Raw genomic sequence first — 19,571 nt, 5'->3', positions numbered from 1 at the left:
AATAATGACTGTAGCAGCTAAAGTTTCTGCCTCAGTGTCATTAATATTTTTCCTTACTGATAGAAGTTATTGCGCAAAAGAGAAAAAAACGGCTATGTAATCAACTGCTGCCAAATTGTTTCCCAATTCACAATATGCATTTTAAATAGACCTGCTTTGGTAGATGAAATGGTTCATCAATTCAACAGCTGAAAAGAACCCAACTGTAAATGCCTGCTCTAAATGCATTTTCTAGTTTAAGAAATTTGAGATACATTTTTAAGGAAAGGGCAGAGGTATGTATTTCTTTTTCAATTCCTACAGACACAGCCACAAACATTTCATCAGATAACATTATCTTACTTCTGATACCTATTAGGTATAAAGGTCTATGATTCCAGTTTTTAATAAAGACTATTTCAAATTATTCCCCATGTAAAAAATTCTACATTCACATACTCTAATGAAGGCAGCAATACTTTATGCAAAAAAAAAAAAAAAACCATATATATTTATTTATAGGTCTCAATACAGCAAAATGTAAACGAAAATTAAGAACATTGCTCATTAGGCCAGCAACTTTAAAATCATTTAATTTGAAATATAAAATAGGTGGTCTTCATAAAAAGATGCATGAAATTTACCTTACCTTATGTTTTATACTTTAAGAGTACATTTTATAAAAATCAGTAACCAGGCTTCTTTCATGTATAAACTGAAATGAACATAAGTATAAATGAGTATCTTTCTTTTATGTAGTAGCAAAAAGAGTCAATAATCCTTTCAAGAAAGATACTATTTCATTTCCTCCCAACTTGGATTCACCATAAACACGATCCACAAATGATATTGGAACCTAGTTAAAAAAAAAATAAAATTAACGTTAGTCTTTAAAAAAAAATTAGGCAGTTTAGCAGGTATACCACATTACCAACACAACAGAAATAGGATTAGTACTACAACAGAGGTCCTTAAAGTAAGTATAAAATTAGGGGATTCTTAAAGCAACTGTGTGTATCTCCAAGTCTTTAAAATTAAACATGCATTATCTAAAGATAGGTCATATGAACCAAATCTACAACTTTAAAAAGCACTGATTCTAGGTATTATCTTGGTTTACTCAAGTTTCAGTTGGCATTTCAAGGAAAAGTTATACTCCAAAAGTAAAATGGCCTTTTGCTCAGATTTTTCAGTTGTCAAATTTAGCTATAATGGTTTAGCATTAAGTAAAATAGCTTGTAACTTCTACAAGAAAAGTGACATTCCAGGTTAGGTATTTTCTTGCTCTGAGTAAGAGTTTTACTATTAAATGAGGAGAGTCTCCCCTACCCTAAGAGCTCACTCACTAGCCCTAAATAGTACAGATCACCACTCCCTTTGCTCTGTAATTCCTGATCTTCACTGACTAACAGGAAATGGACATACAGAACTCATCATTCATTTTAAAGTATGGTGGCCATTGGCTGTGACAAAAAGAAGAGAAGCAAAGAGACTCAGTCCATAATGCTGACTGGTTAGAAGAAAGGGCTAGGATTGAGAAAGTACCAGGAACTTTTAATTATTTAAAAGAGAATGCTGACTGTTAATGTTTTAAATCTTACTGTTCAAATGTAAATTTTTACCCTTTGTGCCTGAATATTCTAAACAACTAGAAGACCTCTACAATTTAGCAGTTATGGAAGTTAAACTTTTTATTACCAAAATTCTAAACCTTACTGCTCCTTTACCAGGAACATGACATACTATTTAGCATCAGTTGCATACCTCGCCAATAGTATAATTCAGCTGTCTTGCCCGAACAATCATCTCCATCTGGAAGACGTAGCCTTTAGAAACACATTTTTCTATTAATTTCTCTAGAACTTCTTTTCGGTATAATCTGTAAGAAATCAAAAATATATATCAACATCTGGATAAATACACGTGCCTACATGTATCCTGACCTTTCAAAGAGTTCACTGGTATGTATAAAGCCTAAAACTTTCACTGGCCATTGGTAAACAGAAAAGCTTGCACACTTGATGATTATGATACATTTCTCCTAAGCATGAAAGGTCATTAAATATTTGCTAAATAACTTAGAATAATTTTGAAAATGAATTATCAATATCTTTTATAGAATTATTTTCCCATACTATCAGAAATTAGTGAAATACAGTAAAATGAATCATGTGATGCAGAACCATCATTATTTAAGATTTTCCTAAAATTTAAAGTTGAAAGAAACTGTTCCAAATATTGAAACAACTGGGTGGACAGATGATGATGAAGCAACAATATGTATTAGATGACAAGAAAGAATCTCATATTAACAGTCATTTCCCAATAAATGTTTATGATGAGTTTCAATTTCTCATGATTTCCTTTATAAATTCCCTAGGATAAACTAAGTTGCTCTAGATGAGCTTGGGAAGCTTGGTTAAAACAGGAACGAGGCATCACAGGATAGAAACAATCCTGGTGGATTCACCTATCACCAATTGAGGTCACAGATAGACACTTAACAGCGGGTGAATGTGCAGCCTAACTTTAGATGGACTGCAGGCCAAACACCAGATTTACAAAGATAGCGGAGTTGGGCAGTCCAGGGGTAAACCCAAGCACTTTCTTCAGTAACTAAATAGCAGGGAGCTCCCTATTTTCAGAGTCACAGACACTTTACTTTTTTTTTTTTTTTTTTTTTAAAGATCAGTGTTTCAGTTGGTAGGGAGGCAGCGATTTCTACCTTTTTTTGTGGGGAGAGGGGAGAAAGCAGGAAGAGGCAGTTTGGTGTAATTTTGTTCTCTTCAAAGTTAAGGCTATCTGGACCTACTATGCCTCAGGGTTTCACTCTGAATCCACATTTTTTTCCCTCAGACTTCTAACGCGACCTTATCTTTTGACTATGAAGTGGGTATAGGACAATACAGCCCTTAGAAAAACATGACAGCTTAGTGTGTGCATTCCTTTATCCACATAGTTTCCTTAAGGATTCAAAGGAATAAATTTGGAATAAATATGGAGAGAGGAGAATCTGATGGTAGCAGTATTTATTCAATAACAAATATTTATTGACCAATGTACTGAATAGCAGGTACTATTTTATGTTTTGGGGTTAAGGAGTGAACTTAAAAACTCAATAAAGATATATAATATGTCAGATGCTGTTAGGGGAGTGAGCACTGGGATGGTGGGCTGCGAAGAACTATGATACCGACAGGACAATGTTTCCGCATTACCTTTATTTATATATTTGTATTTTTGGAGACAGGGTCTCACTCTGTTGCCCAGAGTACAGTGGCACAACCATGGCTAACTGCAGCCTCAACTTTCCAGGCTCAAAAGATCCTCCTACCTTAGCCTCCCACATAGCTGAGACTACAGGCACGTGCCACCGTGCCGTGCTAAGCAAGAAAGGCCATTAAATATTTATCCTAAGCAAGAAAGGTCACTAAATATTTGCTAAATAATTTAGAATAATTTAGAATTTTTTTTTTTTTTTTTTTTTTTTTTTTTTTTAGGTTTTGTAGAGATGGAGACTCACTATGTTGCCAGAGCTGGGGTCTTGAACTCCTGGGCTCAAGATATACTCCCATCACTGGCCTCTCAAAAGTGCTGGGATTATAGGTGTGAGCCACCACATCCAGCCAGCATTACTTTAAAATTGGGATTAGGCTATGAAGTATTTCCTGACTTTAAGAGTTGCTTTATTCCCCTTAAGAATCATTTTCTAAGATTTCTTTTCACTGCCACCTCCCTCCTCCCCATCCACATGATATATTTAACACTGCGGCCAGTAAAGTAAAATGTTACATGAAGCCATATAATCCCATAAATAGGATTAGGATCCAGGTGATCTATGCTATTAAATGGCTTTATATTAGACTGCAGCCTTTCCAGGATTCCTTTTCTTATTTAGTAAAAAGCACCTGCTTCCTAAATCTAGGGATTTTGACAAAAATGAACTTTGTCTACCGACAAGTGAACTTTAATGCATGTATTTAAGAAACCACCACTCAAATGAGAAGACAATGAGATTTAACTATTTAAAAAGTTTTTTGGGCCAGGTGCGGTGGCTCATGCCTGTAATCCCAGCACTTGGGGAGGCCGAAGTGGGAGGATCACCTGAGGTCAGGAGTTCAAGACCAGGCTGACCAACATGGAGAAACCCCATCTCTACTAAAAATACAAAATTAGCTGGGCATGGTGGCACATGCCTGTAATCCCAGCTACTCGGGAGGCTGAGGCAGGAGAATCTCTTGAACCCAGGAGGCAGAGGTTGTGATGAGCCAAGATTGTGCCATTGCACTCTAGCCTGGGCAACAAGAGCAAAACCCTGTCTCAGAAGAAAAAAAAAAAAAAAAATTCTGCAATTAACAGGTTCATTTTTGTCTGTTTGGCTGCTCTGTCATTTATACAGAACACAGTTAATCACTGCTCTCAATATATGAAAATCCAGAACTCCCAGGCCATCCTTCAACCCCATCCCCTCCACTAATCCTTGTAAGGTTCTGATGCAGCAAAGCACCCTCACCCCATTCCTCTCCGTGTGGGTTTTTCTTCACAACCTCTATCTCCACAACCAGTTACCCTGAGTTTTTATTCAAAACCATCAAAACTGTGGCCTGTGAAATCCACACTGGCCCTTCCCTCTGTAGAGAGATTTTGTGAGTGCCACTATTCTTTGCATTGTTGCCACGTGGCAATCAGAGAGAGAGAGATATATATATTTTTTGAGACGGAGTCCTGCTCTGTTGCCCAGGCTGGAGTACAGTGGCGCGATCTCAGCTCACTGCAACCTCCACCTCCCGAGTAGCTTGGACTACAGGTACACCACCATGTCCGGCTGATTTTTTGTAGTTTTAGTAGAGACAGGGTTTCACTGTTAGCCAGGATGACCTCGATCTCCCGACCTCGTGATCCACCCGCCTCAGCCTCCCAAAGTGCTGAGATTACAGGCATAAGCCACCATGCCCAGCTTTTTTTTTTTTTTTTTTTTTTTTTGACAGTCCTCCTCTGTCACCAGGCTGGAGTGCAGTGGCGCAATCTCAGCTCACTGCAACCTCTGCCTCTGGGTCTCAAGCGATTCTCTTGCCTCAGCCTCCTGGGTAGCTGGGATTACAAGCACACGCTACCACACCCGGCTAATTTTTGTATTTTTAGTAAAGACAGGGTTTCCCCATGTTGCCCAGGCTGGTCTTAAATTCCTGACCTCAAGTGATCCACATGCCTCGGCCTCCCAAAGTTCTGGGATCATAGGCGCAAGCCACTGCCCATCCACCAGCCACCGCCCATCCGCAATCAGAGATCTTCATCATATCACAAATGACTCTTTAGCCTTAGGGTATAGCCTCCCCTCTCTTTCATCCCCAAGTTCAGCTCTCCAGTCTATTTGCTTTTTCGTTCCAGAGAGGCTTCATTTTTCTTTTTGACTGTCAACAGCCAGGTCCTAATTTGTGTGTGTGCGTGTCAATCCTCACATTTAAGGACTTAAATTTTCCTGCATCAAGCAAAGGACCGAACAATCAATATTATTTAGTGGAAAAAAGTATCAACGAATATAAATTATTAAGTAATGTACGGGGGGCTTGGGGCCACTAAAGTAGATGCACGGGCATTTTATAGTTTCAGAGATTAAAAAAAACATCTGGCAAGTTTTGTCATTTGCCATGGTCAGTCACACAAAGCAGCTCACATCTACTACAGCAAATCTAGACCACCACCCCATACACCCAGAAACAGACACACAGAACTCAGAGGGACCGAAGCTTTGACCAAATTAAACAACAACAAAAATTTCCTTAAACATGGAGAACAAGGTAAGTGAGAGAGCTCTATATAAATATTAAAAAGTTTAACCTTTTCTGTGGACAATGCTGTTAGTATTCATATGAAATGCAGAAAATTACTGAAGTATGTGCTGTTCTTTGGAACAGATTATCAGTAATAGCAATGTTCCAAAGAGCAGTTGAGCCTTAATACTAATGTTAAAAAGCACACAAAACTAACTGCCTTCAACTTTTTCAAGGAAAAGCACAATATGTCTCCCGATATGTTTAGGTTTCATTAGCAACTTTTAGGAATTTTAGTCTGCCTTTTTAGTATCCCAGTATGCATACAAGGTGGAAATGTAAAGTGTTTCTTTAAAATATCCATTGTAAAGAAAGTCAGCCAAGAAGTTATATAAAAATAGTGGAAATTTTCACTGTACCTGAAACTTCCTGTTAAATCAGATGCTCCTGGTCTCAGCAATATCTGAGTTAAAAAATTGGCCCCACGGCTGCCAAATAAAACAATCAGATTTTCTTTACAAAATACAATTTATAAACAAGAGAAACACATTGAAGAACAGTGTTAAAATGCTATACTAATTTCATAAATGTAACATTAATTTCATAAAAATGTTATTTATCTAGAACAAAAGAGAAATTTTTGGTCAATGAAAGGAGACCTGGCTAGGTGCGGTGGCTCACACCTGTAATCCCAGGAGGCCAAGATGGGTGGATCACTTGAGCCCAGGAGTGACCAGCCTGGACAACATAGCAAAACCCCATCACTACCAAAAAAAAAAAAAAAAAACGTATACATAAATATATATATAAAAATACATATATAAACATAAATACATATATATAAAAACATAAATATATATACATAAATTAGCTGGGCATGGTGGTGCGTGCCTGTAGTCCCAGCTAATGGGAAGCTGAGGCAGGCGGATCACCGGAGCTCAGGAGTTAGAGGGCAACCTGAGCAACATGGTGAAACCCCATCTCTACAAAAACAAAAATTAGCCGGGCATGCTGGCGCGTGTCCACAGTCCCAGGTACTCAGGAGGCTGAGAAAGGAGAATCGCTTGAGCCCGGGAGGCAGAGGTTGCAGTGAGCTGAGACTTTAACCCAGGTCTGTCTGAAATCGATCTTAATTAAAATAACACTATAATTATGGAGAGAAATCCTACATATTTAGTCTACAAGTATGGGACAGGTCACATAAATTAAAACTGGAGGTCCAGTATAGTAACTTTTGCTGAATGAGGCCATTTCTACCAAAGGTCCAAAGGTTTATACTGATTTTTCCTTAATAAAAAACATCCAGGCTCTAATCACAGGAAAAACTGTAAGGAACTATCTGGGAATATTTACCGGAAATTATAACCTGATCCCACAAATCCCAGGCAGCATGATAGCTAATCCAAATACTTGCTATGAATACACTTCCAGTAGTTATACTAATAAAGAAGTTGTAACACATGTACCTACCTGATTATTTTTCTTTTCAAATCCCAGCCATATACACCTCCATTTCCTTTGTAGCGAGTTCCAGAGACAATATCAAAATTGCCCTCCTTTTGCTTCCTGTAGAATAAATTAGCTGTCAATTAGAAAAAGCCATTTCAACATCATTTTCATGAGCTACACAAAACTTTTAAGAGAAGCCAACACAGGCTGGGTGCAGTAGCTCACACCTGTAATCCCGGCACTTTGGGAGGCCGGGGCGGGTGGGTCACAAGGTCAGGAGTTCAAGGCCAGCTTGGCCAAGATGGTGAAACCCCATCTCTACTAAAAATATAAAAATTAGCCTGGCGTGGTGGCGGGCGCCTGTAATCCCAGCTACTCAGAAGGCTGAGGCAGAGAATCGCTTGAACCCAGGAGGCAGGCTGCAGTGAGCCGAGATCATACCACTGCACTCCAGCCTGGGCGACTCCATTTAAAAAAAAAAAAAAAAAAGTCGGGCACAGTGGCACATGCCTTTAGTCTCAGCTATTTGGGAGGCTGCAACGGGAGGATCGCTTGAGCCAGGGAAGTTGAGGCTGCAGCGATCTGTGATTGTGCCACTGTACTCCAGCCTGGGTGACAATGGAAGACCTTGTCTCTCAATTTCCCCAATACCCTTCCATTCTGTTCTTGCCTTCTCTGAAGCAAATAATACTAAAAAACAGCCTGATGTCCTGCCACACTTTTCTTTGCCTACAGAAAGATAAAGACACACATATACCCCTAGGATTTTTGTCTGCATTTACAAAATTGGAATGCAAAAAAAGTACATTTTGTGACCTGGCCTTTGTCAGTTAACGATACAAATCATGGAGTCAGATGTGGTGGCTCACGCCTGTAATCCCAGCACTTTGGGAGGTGGGTGGATCACTTGAGGTCAGGAGTTCGAGACTAGCCTGGCCAACATAGTGAAACTATATCTACTAAAAATACAAAAATTAGCCAGGCTTAGTGGCACATGCCTGTATTCCCAGCTCCTCAGAAGGCTGAGGCAGGAGAACTGCTTAAACCTGGGAGGTGGAGGTTGCAGTGACTGAGATTGTGCCACTGCACTCCAGCCTGGATGACAGATCGAGCTTCCATCATAAAACAAAAACAATGCAAATCATGGAATCATAGACATCCCTATAGGTCAAGAGAGCTCTTTCCCATTCTTTTTAATAGTTGCAAAACTACTTCATAGAATATTCAACTCACACACCTCTGTGGTTGTCTTCATGGTGCCCCACCCTCTCAACCACAATAAACAGTGCTACAATAAACCTTTCTTTTTTTTCTTTGAGATGGAGTCTCACTCTGTTGCCAGGTTAGAGTGCAATGGCGAGATCTTGGCTCACTGCAACCTCCACCTCCCGGGTTCAAGTGATTCTCCTGCCTCAGCATCCCAAGTAGCTGGGACTACAGGCAAGTGCCACCATGCCTGGCTAATTTTTTGTTTTTCTAGTAGAGATGGGGTTTCACCATCTTGGCCAGGATGATCTCTATCTCTTGACCTCATGATCCACCTGCCTCGGCCTCCCAAAGTGTGGGATTACAGGCATGAGCCACTGTGCCTGGCCACAATAAACATTTTTATAAACTGCTTAGACTCCCCAAAATGGAATATACTGGAATTGCCCAAATGAAGCCTGAGTATTTTTAATTCTAACACGTGTTTTCCCAAATTCGAACACATATTTTCCAAAAGGGTTATAGCAACTTATATTTGTGTGTCCATTTTTTACCATCTTATTGGTACTGGATATTACTGCTCTGAAAGTTTTTAACTTTGTTAAACTAATGGATAATAAAATGGTAACACGCAGTTATTTTGTGTTTATTTCCTTGACTACATCCCAGGAAGAACGTCTTCTTTTATTAGCCATTTGGATTTCTCCTATAGATGGTCTGTTTGTATCTTTTTGCCCATTTTCTACTCTACAGGTTAAAGAGGCTTTTGCGCACTGGAGATATAAGCAAAAAAGGTATAAGGTGACTTTATGCAGAGATCGAAGGATGAGCAGCAGACAGTCATCAAGGAGCATGGAAACAGCATTTCAGGCAGAGAAGCATGCTTATGGCATGGAAAGGAAAGGAAGGAGCACAAGACAGAGGAAGGAGCACAAGACAGAGGTCAGAAAGGGAGGCAGAGGCCAACAAACACATAGGGGCTTGAGGGACAAGGGAATGAGCTTGAATTTTTCCCTAGATGTTAGCGGGAACTCCCTGAACTATTCTAAACTGGAGGGCCAATAATCTGATTGTTTTTGTGTATCTAGCTTAAACTCAGAACAGCTTCCAAAATCTTATTCACAGAGGTTTTGTGATCTTTGGGCTAAGAATATAATTATATTGCCTACAAATAAATTATGTATACTTTACTAATATTTAACTAAATTCTTGCGTTACTGTATTAACATTTCCATGTTTAATGATAGCTAGCATGCCTATCTTAATGAATTTACTGGAAATGATTCAGCATTTCACTATTTGGTGTGATATTTGTATTAGGACTGGGTTATTTTTATTATGCTTAAGAGGTTTCCTTCTATTCTTAAAGTTTTAACTAGAAAATGGTAGTAAATAATATCTCTTTTAGCATCTACAGAGTTAACCACACTACTCATGAATGAATTATGAGTGATTACCAATAACGAGCCATTCTGGCATTCCTGGAATAAACTCTTTTGTTCATGGTGTTTTACTCTAATAACTCAAGGCTTAATTCCATTTATCAAAGAAGCCGTCTTCCACCTTTTTCTGTGGTCTGAAAGAATTCAGATTAACAAAGGAACTACCTATTGATTTGCTCCTCAGGACTCCTAAAGTACATCATTTAGTCTCAAATGTGTGTTGTATGTGTGTGTGTCTACTATCTATACAGATAAATATTTTAGAGACAAGGTCTCACTCTGTCTCAGGGTCACCAAGACTAGAATGCAGAGGCATGATGATAGCTCACTGCAGCCTTCAAGTCCTGGGCTCATGTGATCCTCCCACCTGAGCCTCCTGAGTAGCTGGACTACAGGCGCATGCCATTGTGCCTGGCTAATTTTTGTTATTTTTTTTGTAGAGATAAGGACTTGTTTTGTTGCCCAGGCTGGTCTCAAACTCCTGACTTCAAGCAACCCTCTTGCCTTGACCTCCCAAGCTTTGTTTATATTTTTGATAGAAAAAAAAAAGTACGTATATTTTTGATTAATAAAAAATGAAAATAAGCCCAAAACCAGTAAGATAAACGGTTCCAGTCATATTTCTTTCAAATATTAGAAATAGTACCTACCTAATAAATTCAGGAATAAATTTTGGCTGAAATTTGGAAAGAATAAACAGTAAAGTCAGTAAAATAGGCTAAGATTATCATAAATAGCTAATAAAGAAACATACCACTTACATGGTGTGAGAGATCAGCATCCATAATAATTATGTAGTTTCCTGTGGCATGTTTCATTCCATGAATATATGCAGTTCCTAAAAATGAAAGTATATCCATTCAAGAAAGTCAACAGAAATCTTAACATATACATTTGAACATGGAGGAAACTGTTTAGCACCTGAAGAGCATACATTAGTCCTCTAAAAGTGGTATTAATAAATCGGTATTTTTCACCTTAAGTACACAGGTTCATGTATATTACATATATAATCAAGAAGGTAGCTGGCCACACACCCCCATTCAGATGTCAATTTAATAGAAGAGATCATACCTCTATTTCAGTTGAGCAAATAGTTTATAAGTTCAAAAGTCTGAGATTATGTAGCAATTATCACATTCTCATGCTTTAAAAACCCATCTGGTGTTTCCTTAGCATCCCCCTAAGAGACTGATGAAGTCAGACCCTTCCTTAGAGCTCCACATTTACAAATCAGCTTCCTACTTAACATCTCCTTGTGGGTATTTCAGAAATCTCAAAGATAACATCGCAAAATCATCTTCCAATTCTCTACCTCTCTCTTACAGGCCACCTCTCCAGGAAATGGCACCAACTATCCAATTGCTCCATCCACAGGTCTAGAGATGACTCTTGATTTCCTACTTTTAACCATAACTTCTAAACTATAATTAAGTCCTATTGATTCACCACCCAAAACATTTCAATTCCCTTTTTCTTGTCGATCGTCACTTAGTTCCAGGTGCTACCTTCTGATGCTTAGATGACTACCTAACAAGCCTCCCTGCTTCTGCTCTTCCTAGCTCTAAGTCCACTTCCACAAAAGCCACACACTGTCTTTTACACCGTACGCCTGGTACGCTAGACCCCTGCTCTGGTATTTGAGGCCAAAGGCCTTGCTGACAATTACTTAGCCAGCTCCATGCCTCAAAGTCCCACAGGGACTTGGCAGGCTAGGGTAACTGGTCAGGAGCAGGACTTGGGGATTCCTGCATTCTCTAGTCCAGACACCTCACAGGTGTTTTATAAGCAAGGCTGAACTCTTCTAACTTATTTTGTTAAGAAGTGAGTATCAGCTGGGTGTGGTGGCTCATGCCTGTAATCCTACCACTTTGGGAGGCTGAGATGGGTGGTCACTTGAGGTCAGGGAGTTCAAGACCAGCCTAACCAACATGGTGAAACCTCATCTCTACTAAAAATACAAAAAATTGGCCAGGTGCGGTGGCTCACGTGTGTAATCCCAGCACTTTAGGAGGCTGAGGCAGGTGGATCACCTCAGGTCGGGAGTTTAAGACCAGCCTGACCAACATGGAGAAACCCTCACCTCTGACTGGGAATTTCCCACAGTTCTAGCTCCTGCCAGGCAGCCCCCACCCCATCATTCTAGCTCCCTCTGGGCAGCCCAGGTTCTTAGGCTCTTAAAACATCTCTTCCTGCTGTTGCTCCATCCCTAGGGGTGGCAGTGACCTCCAGCTGTTACTAATCTTAGTAGCCTCACTGCTCCATTTGGTTTCTCAGGAACTCCTTCACCAGTGTAACCAGCGACTCAGTATTAAATTCCCTACACCGAAAGACTCACAGTGGTTTCTATCGTCCTGAGTGGGCCTTGACTTATACAGGCAACCCAAGTTATACCATTTAAATGTCATTAAGATCATTAAAAACCATCACAGTAAGTTACTGTATTTTGGCCCTATTCCAAACTGGGCAAATACACACTGGATCATGTCACCAGGCAAGTAGCAGGCATGAGGGGTTAGAGGTTCCGCGACTTACCTAGTCCCAACTTTTTCTCCCGTGGTTTTAGAAGCTGTAAAATAAGAAACAGCATTTTACACAAAGAAACAGAAATGTTATCATGTTAAATTTTATTTTATTCAAAAGTGCATACTCATTTTAATAGAAATATAGTTGCACTTGTTAGAACTTAAAGCAGAGTATGGTTAATGTTTTTTTGCCAAAAGGAAAAAAAAAAGCATTTGGTAACAAACCAAATAGTTTAACATAGCTTCTGAGGCAAAGCAACATTCTTTAACCCCGACCCTACAATCAAAATTAAAATTTTTTTTTTCTGTTGTCACTCACTCTATTTTAAATAACATGTCCTTACATCTATACTTCAATTTCCTTTTAAACCTATTGATTCCTTCCTAGAAAAATGTAGGACTTACCTCATTATTTCACACCTTCTTGGGAAATCTGATGTTTGTTCTCTCAATTCCCTTTGGGTTTTGAATACTAATATCACTCTTCCTCTATTAACTTATCTTGACCTTATGCTTGGATGACCTCATCTCCTCTACTGGTCCAAGGACATGTCATATTCCTAATTAAATTCTTTCTCTTTTTATTTGTCATTTAGTCCTTCTTAATATTTTTGCTTAATAATTGGAGCCTGACTTTGTTTGTTTAGTTTTTCCTTTTGGCTGGACACTTAAAAAGTCGAATGCCAAAGTTCTCACTGTGCCCTATGTTTCTGAGGTATGGGGTTCAGGTAGACTCATTAGTGAGCATGTCTTGTCTATCTTGTCCCCTTCTACACTTGCCAGTATATAAGCAGGTTGCCTCTGACTGCAAATCTCTCAACAAAGCATTTTCAATTAAAGCAGGATGAATTTTTTTTTTTCACTACATGCAATCTGCTGGAGGTTTTTATTTGCATGGAATGTTTTTTTCCATCCCTTCACTTTGAGTCTATGTGTGTCCTCACAACTCAAGTCTTTTGTGGGAAGCATATAGTTGGCTCTTTTTAAAAAAATCCATTCAGTCACTGCAGGTCTTTGGAGAATTTAATCTCTTTATATCCAAGGTAATTACTAACATGTAAGAACTTCCTACTGCCATTTTGTTAATTGCTTCTAGTTGTTTTGTAGATCTTTTGCTTCTGTCCCTTTCTCCTTTCCTTTATGATTATTTTCTGTACTATCATGCTTTGATTCCTTACTTTTTATCTTTTGTGAATCTACTTTAGGCTTTTCCTTTATGATTACCAAGAGACTTACAAAACCCATCTTATAGTGATAACAGGCTATTTTAAGCTGATAACAATCTAACTCTAACTGCTAAAAAAAAAAATCCTCTACACTTACTGCACTGTCCTCATATTTAAAAATTTTTAAGTCATAAAACCCTATTGTTGACATGGACTCTAGGATTGCGCTGTTATCCCTAGGGTAACTTGTTCCGTTGGTCAAGTTATTGGGTCAATTGTGTGTTGCGCTTTGGCTGGTGTAGTCTTGGCATAGGTTGTTCGGAGGTTGGTGACTATAGTTAATAGTATCATATTATATACTTGAAATTTACAGAGAGCAGATCTTAACCGTCCTCATCACTGTCAACTCGCCCCCAAGGGTAACTAAGTGAGGTGATGGACAGATTCATTCTCCAAATGTGGTATTCATTTCAGAATGTATACGTGTATCAAACCATCGCATTATATACTTTAAATATATGTAACTTTGTCAATTTTACCTCAATAAAGCTGGAAGAAAATATGACAAAATATCAATGACTTTATCTGATCTCAAGTTGGGGGATGAAACAAACTACATAAACCAAACATAATAGAAGCACTCAACATAGGGCAGTTGAAGTCCTTCACAATTTCAGATCTCTGCCTTGTAAGCATTGTGAATAGTTCAGAGTAAGTGCCCCAAATTTCTCTATGGTCCTACCTAGTTAGGTCATTAAAAATGACCTAACCTCTTGCTTCAGTTGTGTCACTTACAGAATTTTAAAAAATATCTTCTTTGGCTTCTTTTCTGAAAGATTCATTTCAGCCAGTTTGAAAGGCTGACAAAGCATCTGTGGTGAATACTTTATCTGAGGTATTCTAACATGGTTTCCATAATCCCTCATCTTCCCAACTAAACATACGTATGTCACTGAAAGCAAGTGTCATCCCTAGCATGGATTAATACTGTTTTTCTTTTTTTAAAGTCACTTTCTTCTTAACTTATTTAAGTGTCATAAAACAATGAATGAATACGGAATTTTATCTGGTAGTAGAGGGAAATCACAACAGTGATTGCAAATTCTTTTCTCATTTTGAATTTTATCGGGTTGATAGGAAAAATGTCTTTGAAGACAACCTTGTTTCAAAATTTGAAAGGTTTAGTAACCATTCCCTAAAATCAATCAATCACATCCTAAGACTGAGGTTTTATGACAAAAGTATTCAAAATGTTGTCTGGTTGATGGTCCCAGATTAAATGGCAGCACATAACTCAGAATGTTGTGAATCAGTGGCCTTCACCCTGGGCTTCTAAAAGAAAACCTGGGGAGCTACTGGCCAGAAATTCGAACCTAGCATTACCGAAAGTCTCTGCTAGAAGCCTGAAAATTTGTCAACTTTTTACCTCCTTCTGTATTCCTATCCATTAGAAGATTTTCAGAGGAGACTTGAGGTGTGACAGACCTGAGTTACTCATCTGTGAGACAGACTGAAAGATTTTCTAGTATAGATTTACCATGTAGTGAGTAACACAGTTCCTTTAGAACTTTTGCCACTAAGACCTCATACAACTGACACTGACCTCTAAGTAGAAAGTATTTCTATTACTGAGATTTATCAAGACCAGATGACTGTTTTTTAAAAATGATGATTAATTTACCATTTCTTGAATTGTAAATAACAATAAAGGTTCTCAAAGGGACTTCTTTCTCTATACCAATGGTTCTGTACTGGAGGCAAAGGATAATTTTTCACCTAAGGAAATATCTGACAATATCCAAACATTTGCGGTTGCCAAGTGGGGAGGAGGGTTTCTAATGGCATCTAGTGAGGAGAGTCCAGATATGGTGCTGAACATCCTACAATGCACAGGACAACCCCCACAGCAAAGAATTAATCTGTCCACACGTCAATAGTGCCAAGACTGAAGAACTCTGGTCTGCAATTATTTATGAATATAAATTATAAAAGCACTCACAAGCATACATAAACACTTATAAATCCAAACCAGTGACCAAAAATAAAATTCATGAAGCCATTATAAAATAAACTCTGTATTTGCCTAAGTAATTTCTATATTAGAATAACAAGTTTCAAGGTGCAGTGGGAAAATCTAAAGTTTAGAACTAAGAAAGTCAATCTACTTCCACAAGACTATTCTATAGACTAAAAATGCCAAGTACTCTGAGAAGTCATTAATGTTTCACAAGAAAACAATAACTTTTTCTACCTACAAGCTCTTAATTTCAGGCAGTATTCTCTAATGAAAATATGAGAATACTTACCGAAAGGGAACAAGAAAGATTAAAAAACACACACTACCAATTACAACCCAATTCTATAATATTCCTTGTCAATTCAGTATCATACTTTAATTTTTGCCCTTCAAGAATATTTACCTGCAGAATTAGTCATAAACAGAGTTTATCCAAAAGCACACTCTTTGCTGTAAAATGACCATTGACCCAACATACCAAAGATACGTAAAATTTTACGGACAATGAAAATGCATTTAAATCCCAACTGTGTTAAGTTGCTCTTTATCTTTTCAGTTTCTAAACAAATAAGTTGAATTTAAGCATTGTTCATGTCTCATCTTTCCCCTACATAATCACAATTCATATGACAGAAAAATGTTTGTATAGCTTACAATTCTGTCTGACCCATAGATCTTCTCCAACTGTTCAGCAACATCCCTTGTTCCATCTGGGCTTCCATCATCTATGATTATAATTTCATAGTTGATTCCACTAAAAAAAATTAAATTTGTATTAATAATTGATGACAGTGTTCTCAAATTTAAAAGTAATTTAAAAATTACTAATTCCTTAAACGTATAAGTGGAGATTGCTATATTGATCATTGAGGAAAACTTCAATTATCAAATGAAATAAATGTCAAACATTTAGTACTTTACCTGCAAACCCAGTATGTTGCTGAAACATGCTAATGTCCTGAGATATTAAAGAATTCTTACCCAGAGAACATACATTTTAGTTCAAAAGAAAATCAGTTAATGACCCATGTATCACATGAAATTTTTTTTTGAGATGGAGTCTCAAATTTTTTTTTGAGATGGAGCCTTGCTCTGTCGCCAGACTGGAGTGCAGTGGCACAATCTCGGCTTACCTCTGTCTCCTGGCCTCAAGCGATTCTCCTGCCTCAGCCTCCCAAGTAGCTGGGACTACAGGCACCCGCCACCATGCCAGGCTAAGTTTTTGTATTTTTAGTAGAGACGGGGTTTCACCGTGTTAGCCAGGATGATCTCGATCTCCTGATCTCGTGATCTGCCCGCCTCAGCCTTCCAAAGTACTAGGATTACAGACATGAGCCTCCGTGCCTAGCTATATGAAATTTTATTACCTACTTCGGAAATAGAATTCTGAACCTTAATAGCAAATCTTAGTTACATAAAATATTTCAAAAGTACTTTACACGTTAACTCAAACCAAACTGAGTAACTCTGAGTGATTATTCTTGTTAATTTGATCCAAATAGAATAATCAAATATAAATCTGATTTAATTTCACCTTTTAAAAAAACCTATTTTAGAATGGTGACACAATCTTAAACCACAATTTCAAATAGTTGTGCCTATTACTTCACATTATCAAATTAAAAAAACAAAAGCAAAGTAGCATTACAAAAGATTCCACTGCGCTTCAGAATTAACACGTTACTTCCCATTAACCTCAGGTGGTACGTTTCTAGTCTAAAAACAAACCAACACAATACTTGGTGGATAAATACTACATGGCTGTACATGCGGTCACCCCTACTCCTTCCCTTTTCAAAGACATTTTAAAAATTAATTTTATAAGGAAAAGTTAAGGAGAAAGAAGAAGAGACACAGCCCAATACCTATGACATAACATTCCGTTTTCTCTTGGTCCTGCTCTAAGAAACATATGCAAGAAAATCAACCAGAAAACATATTCCACTGTTAAAAGGCTTTAACAAGTCAGCCCCAGCAAACTTTTAAGACAAGAAAGCAAAACCCTGTGTTATCTATTCTCCAAGAGTAGACACAATGACTTTGGCTTCCCACTGTGCCTTAAATTTGGGCGCTGGTGCCTTTACATGCCAAAATATGTAAGGTGATTTTAATAGACGTGCTGAAAGAGAAATTCCATAAACAAAATGGGGTCGTTAAAAGCAAATTACTGTCCCCTACCACTTCAAAGCAGCTACACCACCTGAGGGTGAGGCAGCTTAAAGATACCAAGCTGGGCTAACTTCAGGTAATTTGATTGCATCTGACAAGAAAAGTTTTGTTTCCTTTATCAAACTTCATTTTGATCTTAAAAGATTCATTCACAAACCATTAAAAGTAAAGATAAACTGTACTACATAAAAAAATTAAGGCAACAAAAAAATTTGCAAAATTAGAATACAAGCCCTGAACGAGATCGGTTGTATGACAGTTAATTTCTTTAATTTACAGCTTATAAAAATAAAAATTAAAATAGTAAACAGGAAAAACAAAAACTTTAAAACTTTGAGGGGCAAGGCATGTGCAGGCAGTTATGCAAGGAAATACAATCAAAACAGCAATGGTTTTCACAAATGGGTACTTCCAGCAATGTCAAGTTTAATAATGCTCAGGCTGGCTGGCTGATGGGAAAACAGGCACTCTGAAGAATGGAGAATCCTAACTTGTACAATCTTTTTTTTTCTTTAGAGCAATTGTGAAGAATGGAGAGTCCTAACTTGTACAACCCTTTTTTTCTTTAGAGCAATTTGGCAATAACTGTCCATTTTAAGCACATTTCTGTCTACCTAGCAATCCTACCTCGAATCATTTATCCCCAGTACACAAGTAAAAGTATGAGTGTGTCTGCTGCCAACATTGATGCAATAAAGGAGCACCGCTATGTGTCAAGCACTTTTCTAAATTTAGCTGGAAAATATGGTGTGAACAAAGTCCTTGTTCTTATTTGCAAAGCAAAAGTCAAAAAACAAAAACAACCTAAAGCTGCTGGAAATAATCCAGCTCATTGCCATGACCTGGTTAAATAACACAGCCATATGGAATGTTACCTAACTTCCAAAGTAATTTGCTATGTTTCGATATATTAATATGAAAAAAAGTATTCAAAGATTTCACAGCATGATCCCATTTGTGCAATCGTAAAACAAGTTACTCCGTACTGACTCCAGGATTTTTTGCAGTTTTTAAAAACACTGCATTAACACACTTCCAAATTCGAACTCCACCCACCCCCCATCCCGGTTCTAACAGTCACACCAAACATCCACCAGTGATCAGCGAAGATGCCCTTCTGCTCTCTCCTTTCCAGAAAGGTTATTGTGCCCAGCAATAGCTCCCTAACCCACACACACCAAACCTCATGCTTATATAAGCACTCGGCACCGGAGTGGAGAGTGAACGCTCTCGCTTGGACTCCTGGCTCTTGCCGCAGATCCTGACCGCCTAGAGGGAGGAGTGGGGTCACGCTTTCAGCCCCGCTTCCAAGTAAAAGGGTGGCCAACCTTTCTACGAAAAGGCGGGGGACGCGAGTACTTCATAATAAATGAGTGTCTCACAAAACCCAAGGGCAGGAATGAGAACCCAGGACACGAAGAAAACCCAAGAAGCATCTGTCTCTGCTTCCCTCACAGGGTGGCCCTATCCCTGGGCCTTCCTGCGTGAGGCAAGGAAGGTTGGACAGGGCCGCCTCGCGCAGCCAGCTGCAGACACCCGGGCCGGGGAAGCCAGCTCATCTCATTCCTCGGGGAGGGAGACCTGGTGCGCTACCTCTCGGAGAAGCTTTTCACCAGCAACCACACGATGAGTGGCAGGTTCTCGCGCTCGTTGTAGGTGGGTAAAAGCACCGAATATTTGTCCCGTCGTGGACTGCGCACTTCCAGCTGCCGCCGAGACATGGGAGGACTACGTCTGACTTCCAAGGAGGCCATGGCGGAACTGAGCCAGACGCCGGAAGCGGAATTACGTAAATGCGGCGCGGAAAAGGACGGGTCGGACCGTACCAAATTCGGAAGCGGGGGATG

General features: G+C 38.8%; 1 protein-coding gene across 1 annotated transcript; it reads right to left on the bottom strand.

Annotated features, from left to right (window-relative positions):
• Window positions 1–458: 458 nt before the first annotated feature.
• On the bottom strand, window positions 459–19,478 carry DPM1 (dolichyl-phosphate mannosyltransferase subunit 1, catalytic). Its single transcript, XM_050807484.1, has 9 exons — window positions 19,318–19,478; window positions 16,210–16,309; window positions 12,383–12,416; window positions 10,609–10,685; window positions 10,498–10,523; window positions 7,221–7,316; window positions 6,170–6,238; window positions 1,744–1,858; window positions 459–835 (listed from the first exon to the last, which is right to left on the bottom strand). The coding sequence occupies exons 1-9, from the start codon at window positions 19,476–19,478 to the stop codon at window positions 731–733; spliced, it is 783 nt and encodes a 260-aa protein (XP_050663441.1). The 3' UTR covers window positions 459–730.
• Between the last annotated feature and the right edge of the window lie 93 nt (window positions 19,479–19,571).

The sequence above is a fragment of the Macaca thibetana genome, chromosome 10 (assembly GCF_024542745.1).
Source record: "Macaca thibetana thibetana isolate TM-01 chromosome 10, ASM2454274v1, whole genome shotgun sequence".
NCBI lineage: Eukaryota > Metazoa > Chordata > Mammalia > Primates > Cercopithecidae > Macaca > Macaca thibetana.
The sequence above is the reverse complement of the archived record's forward strand: the minus strand, read 5'-3'. Positions and strand labels throughout refer to the sequence as shown.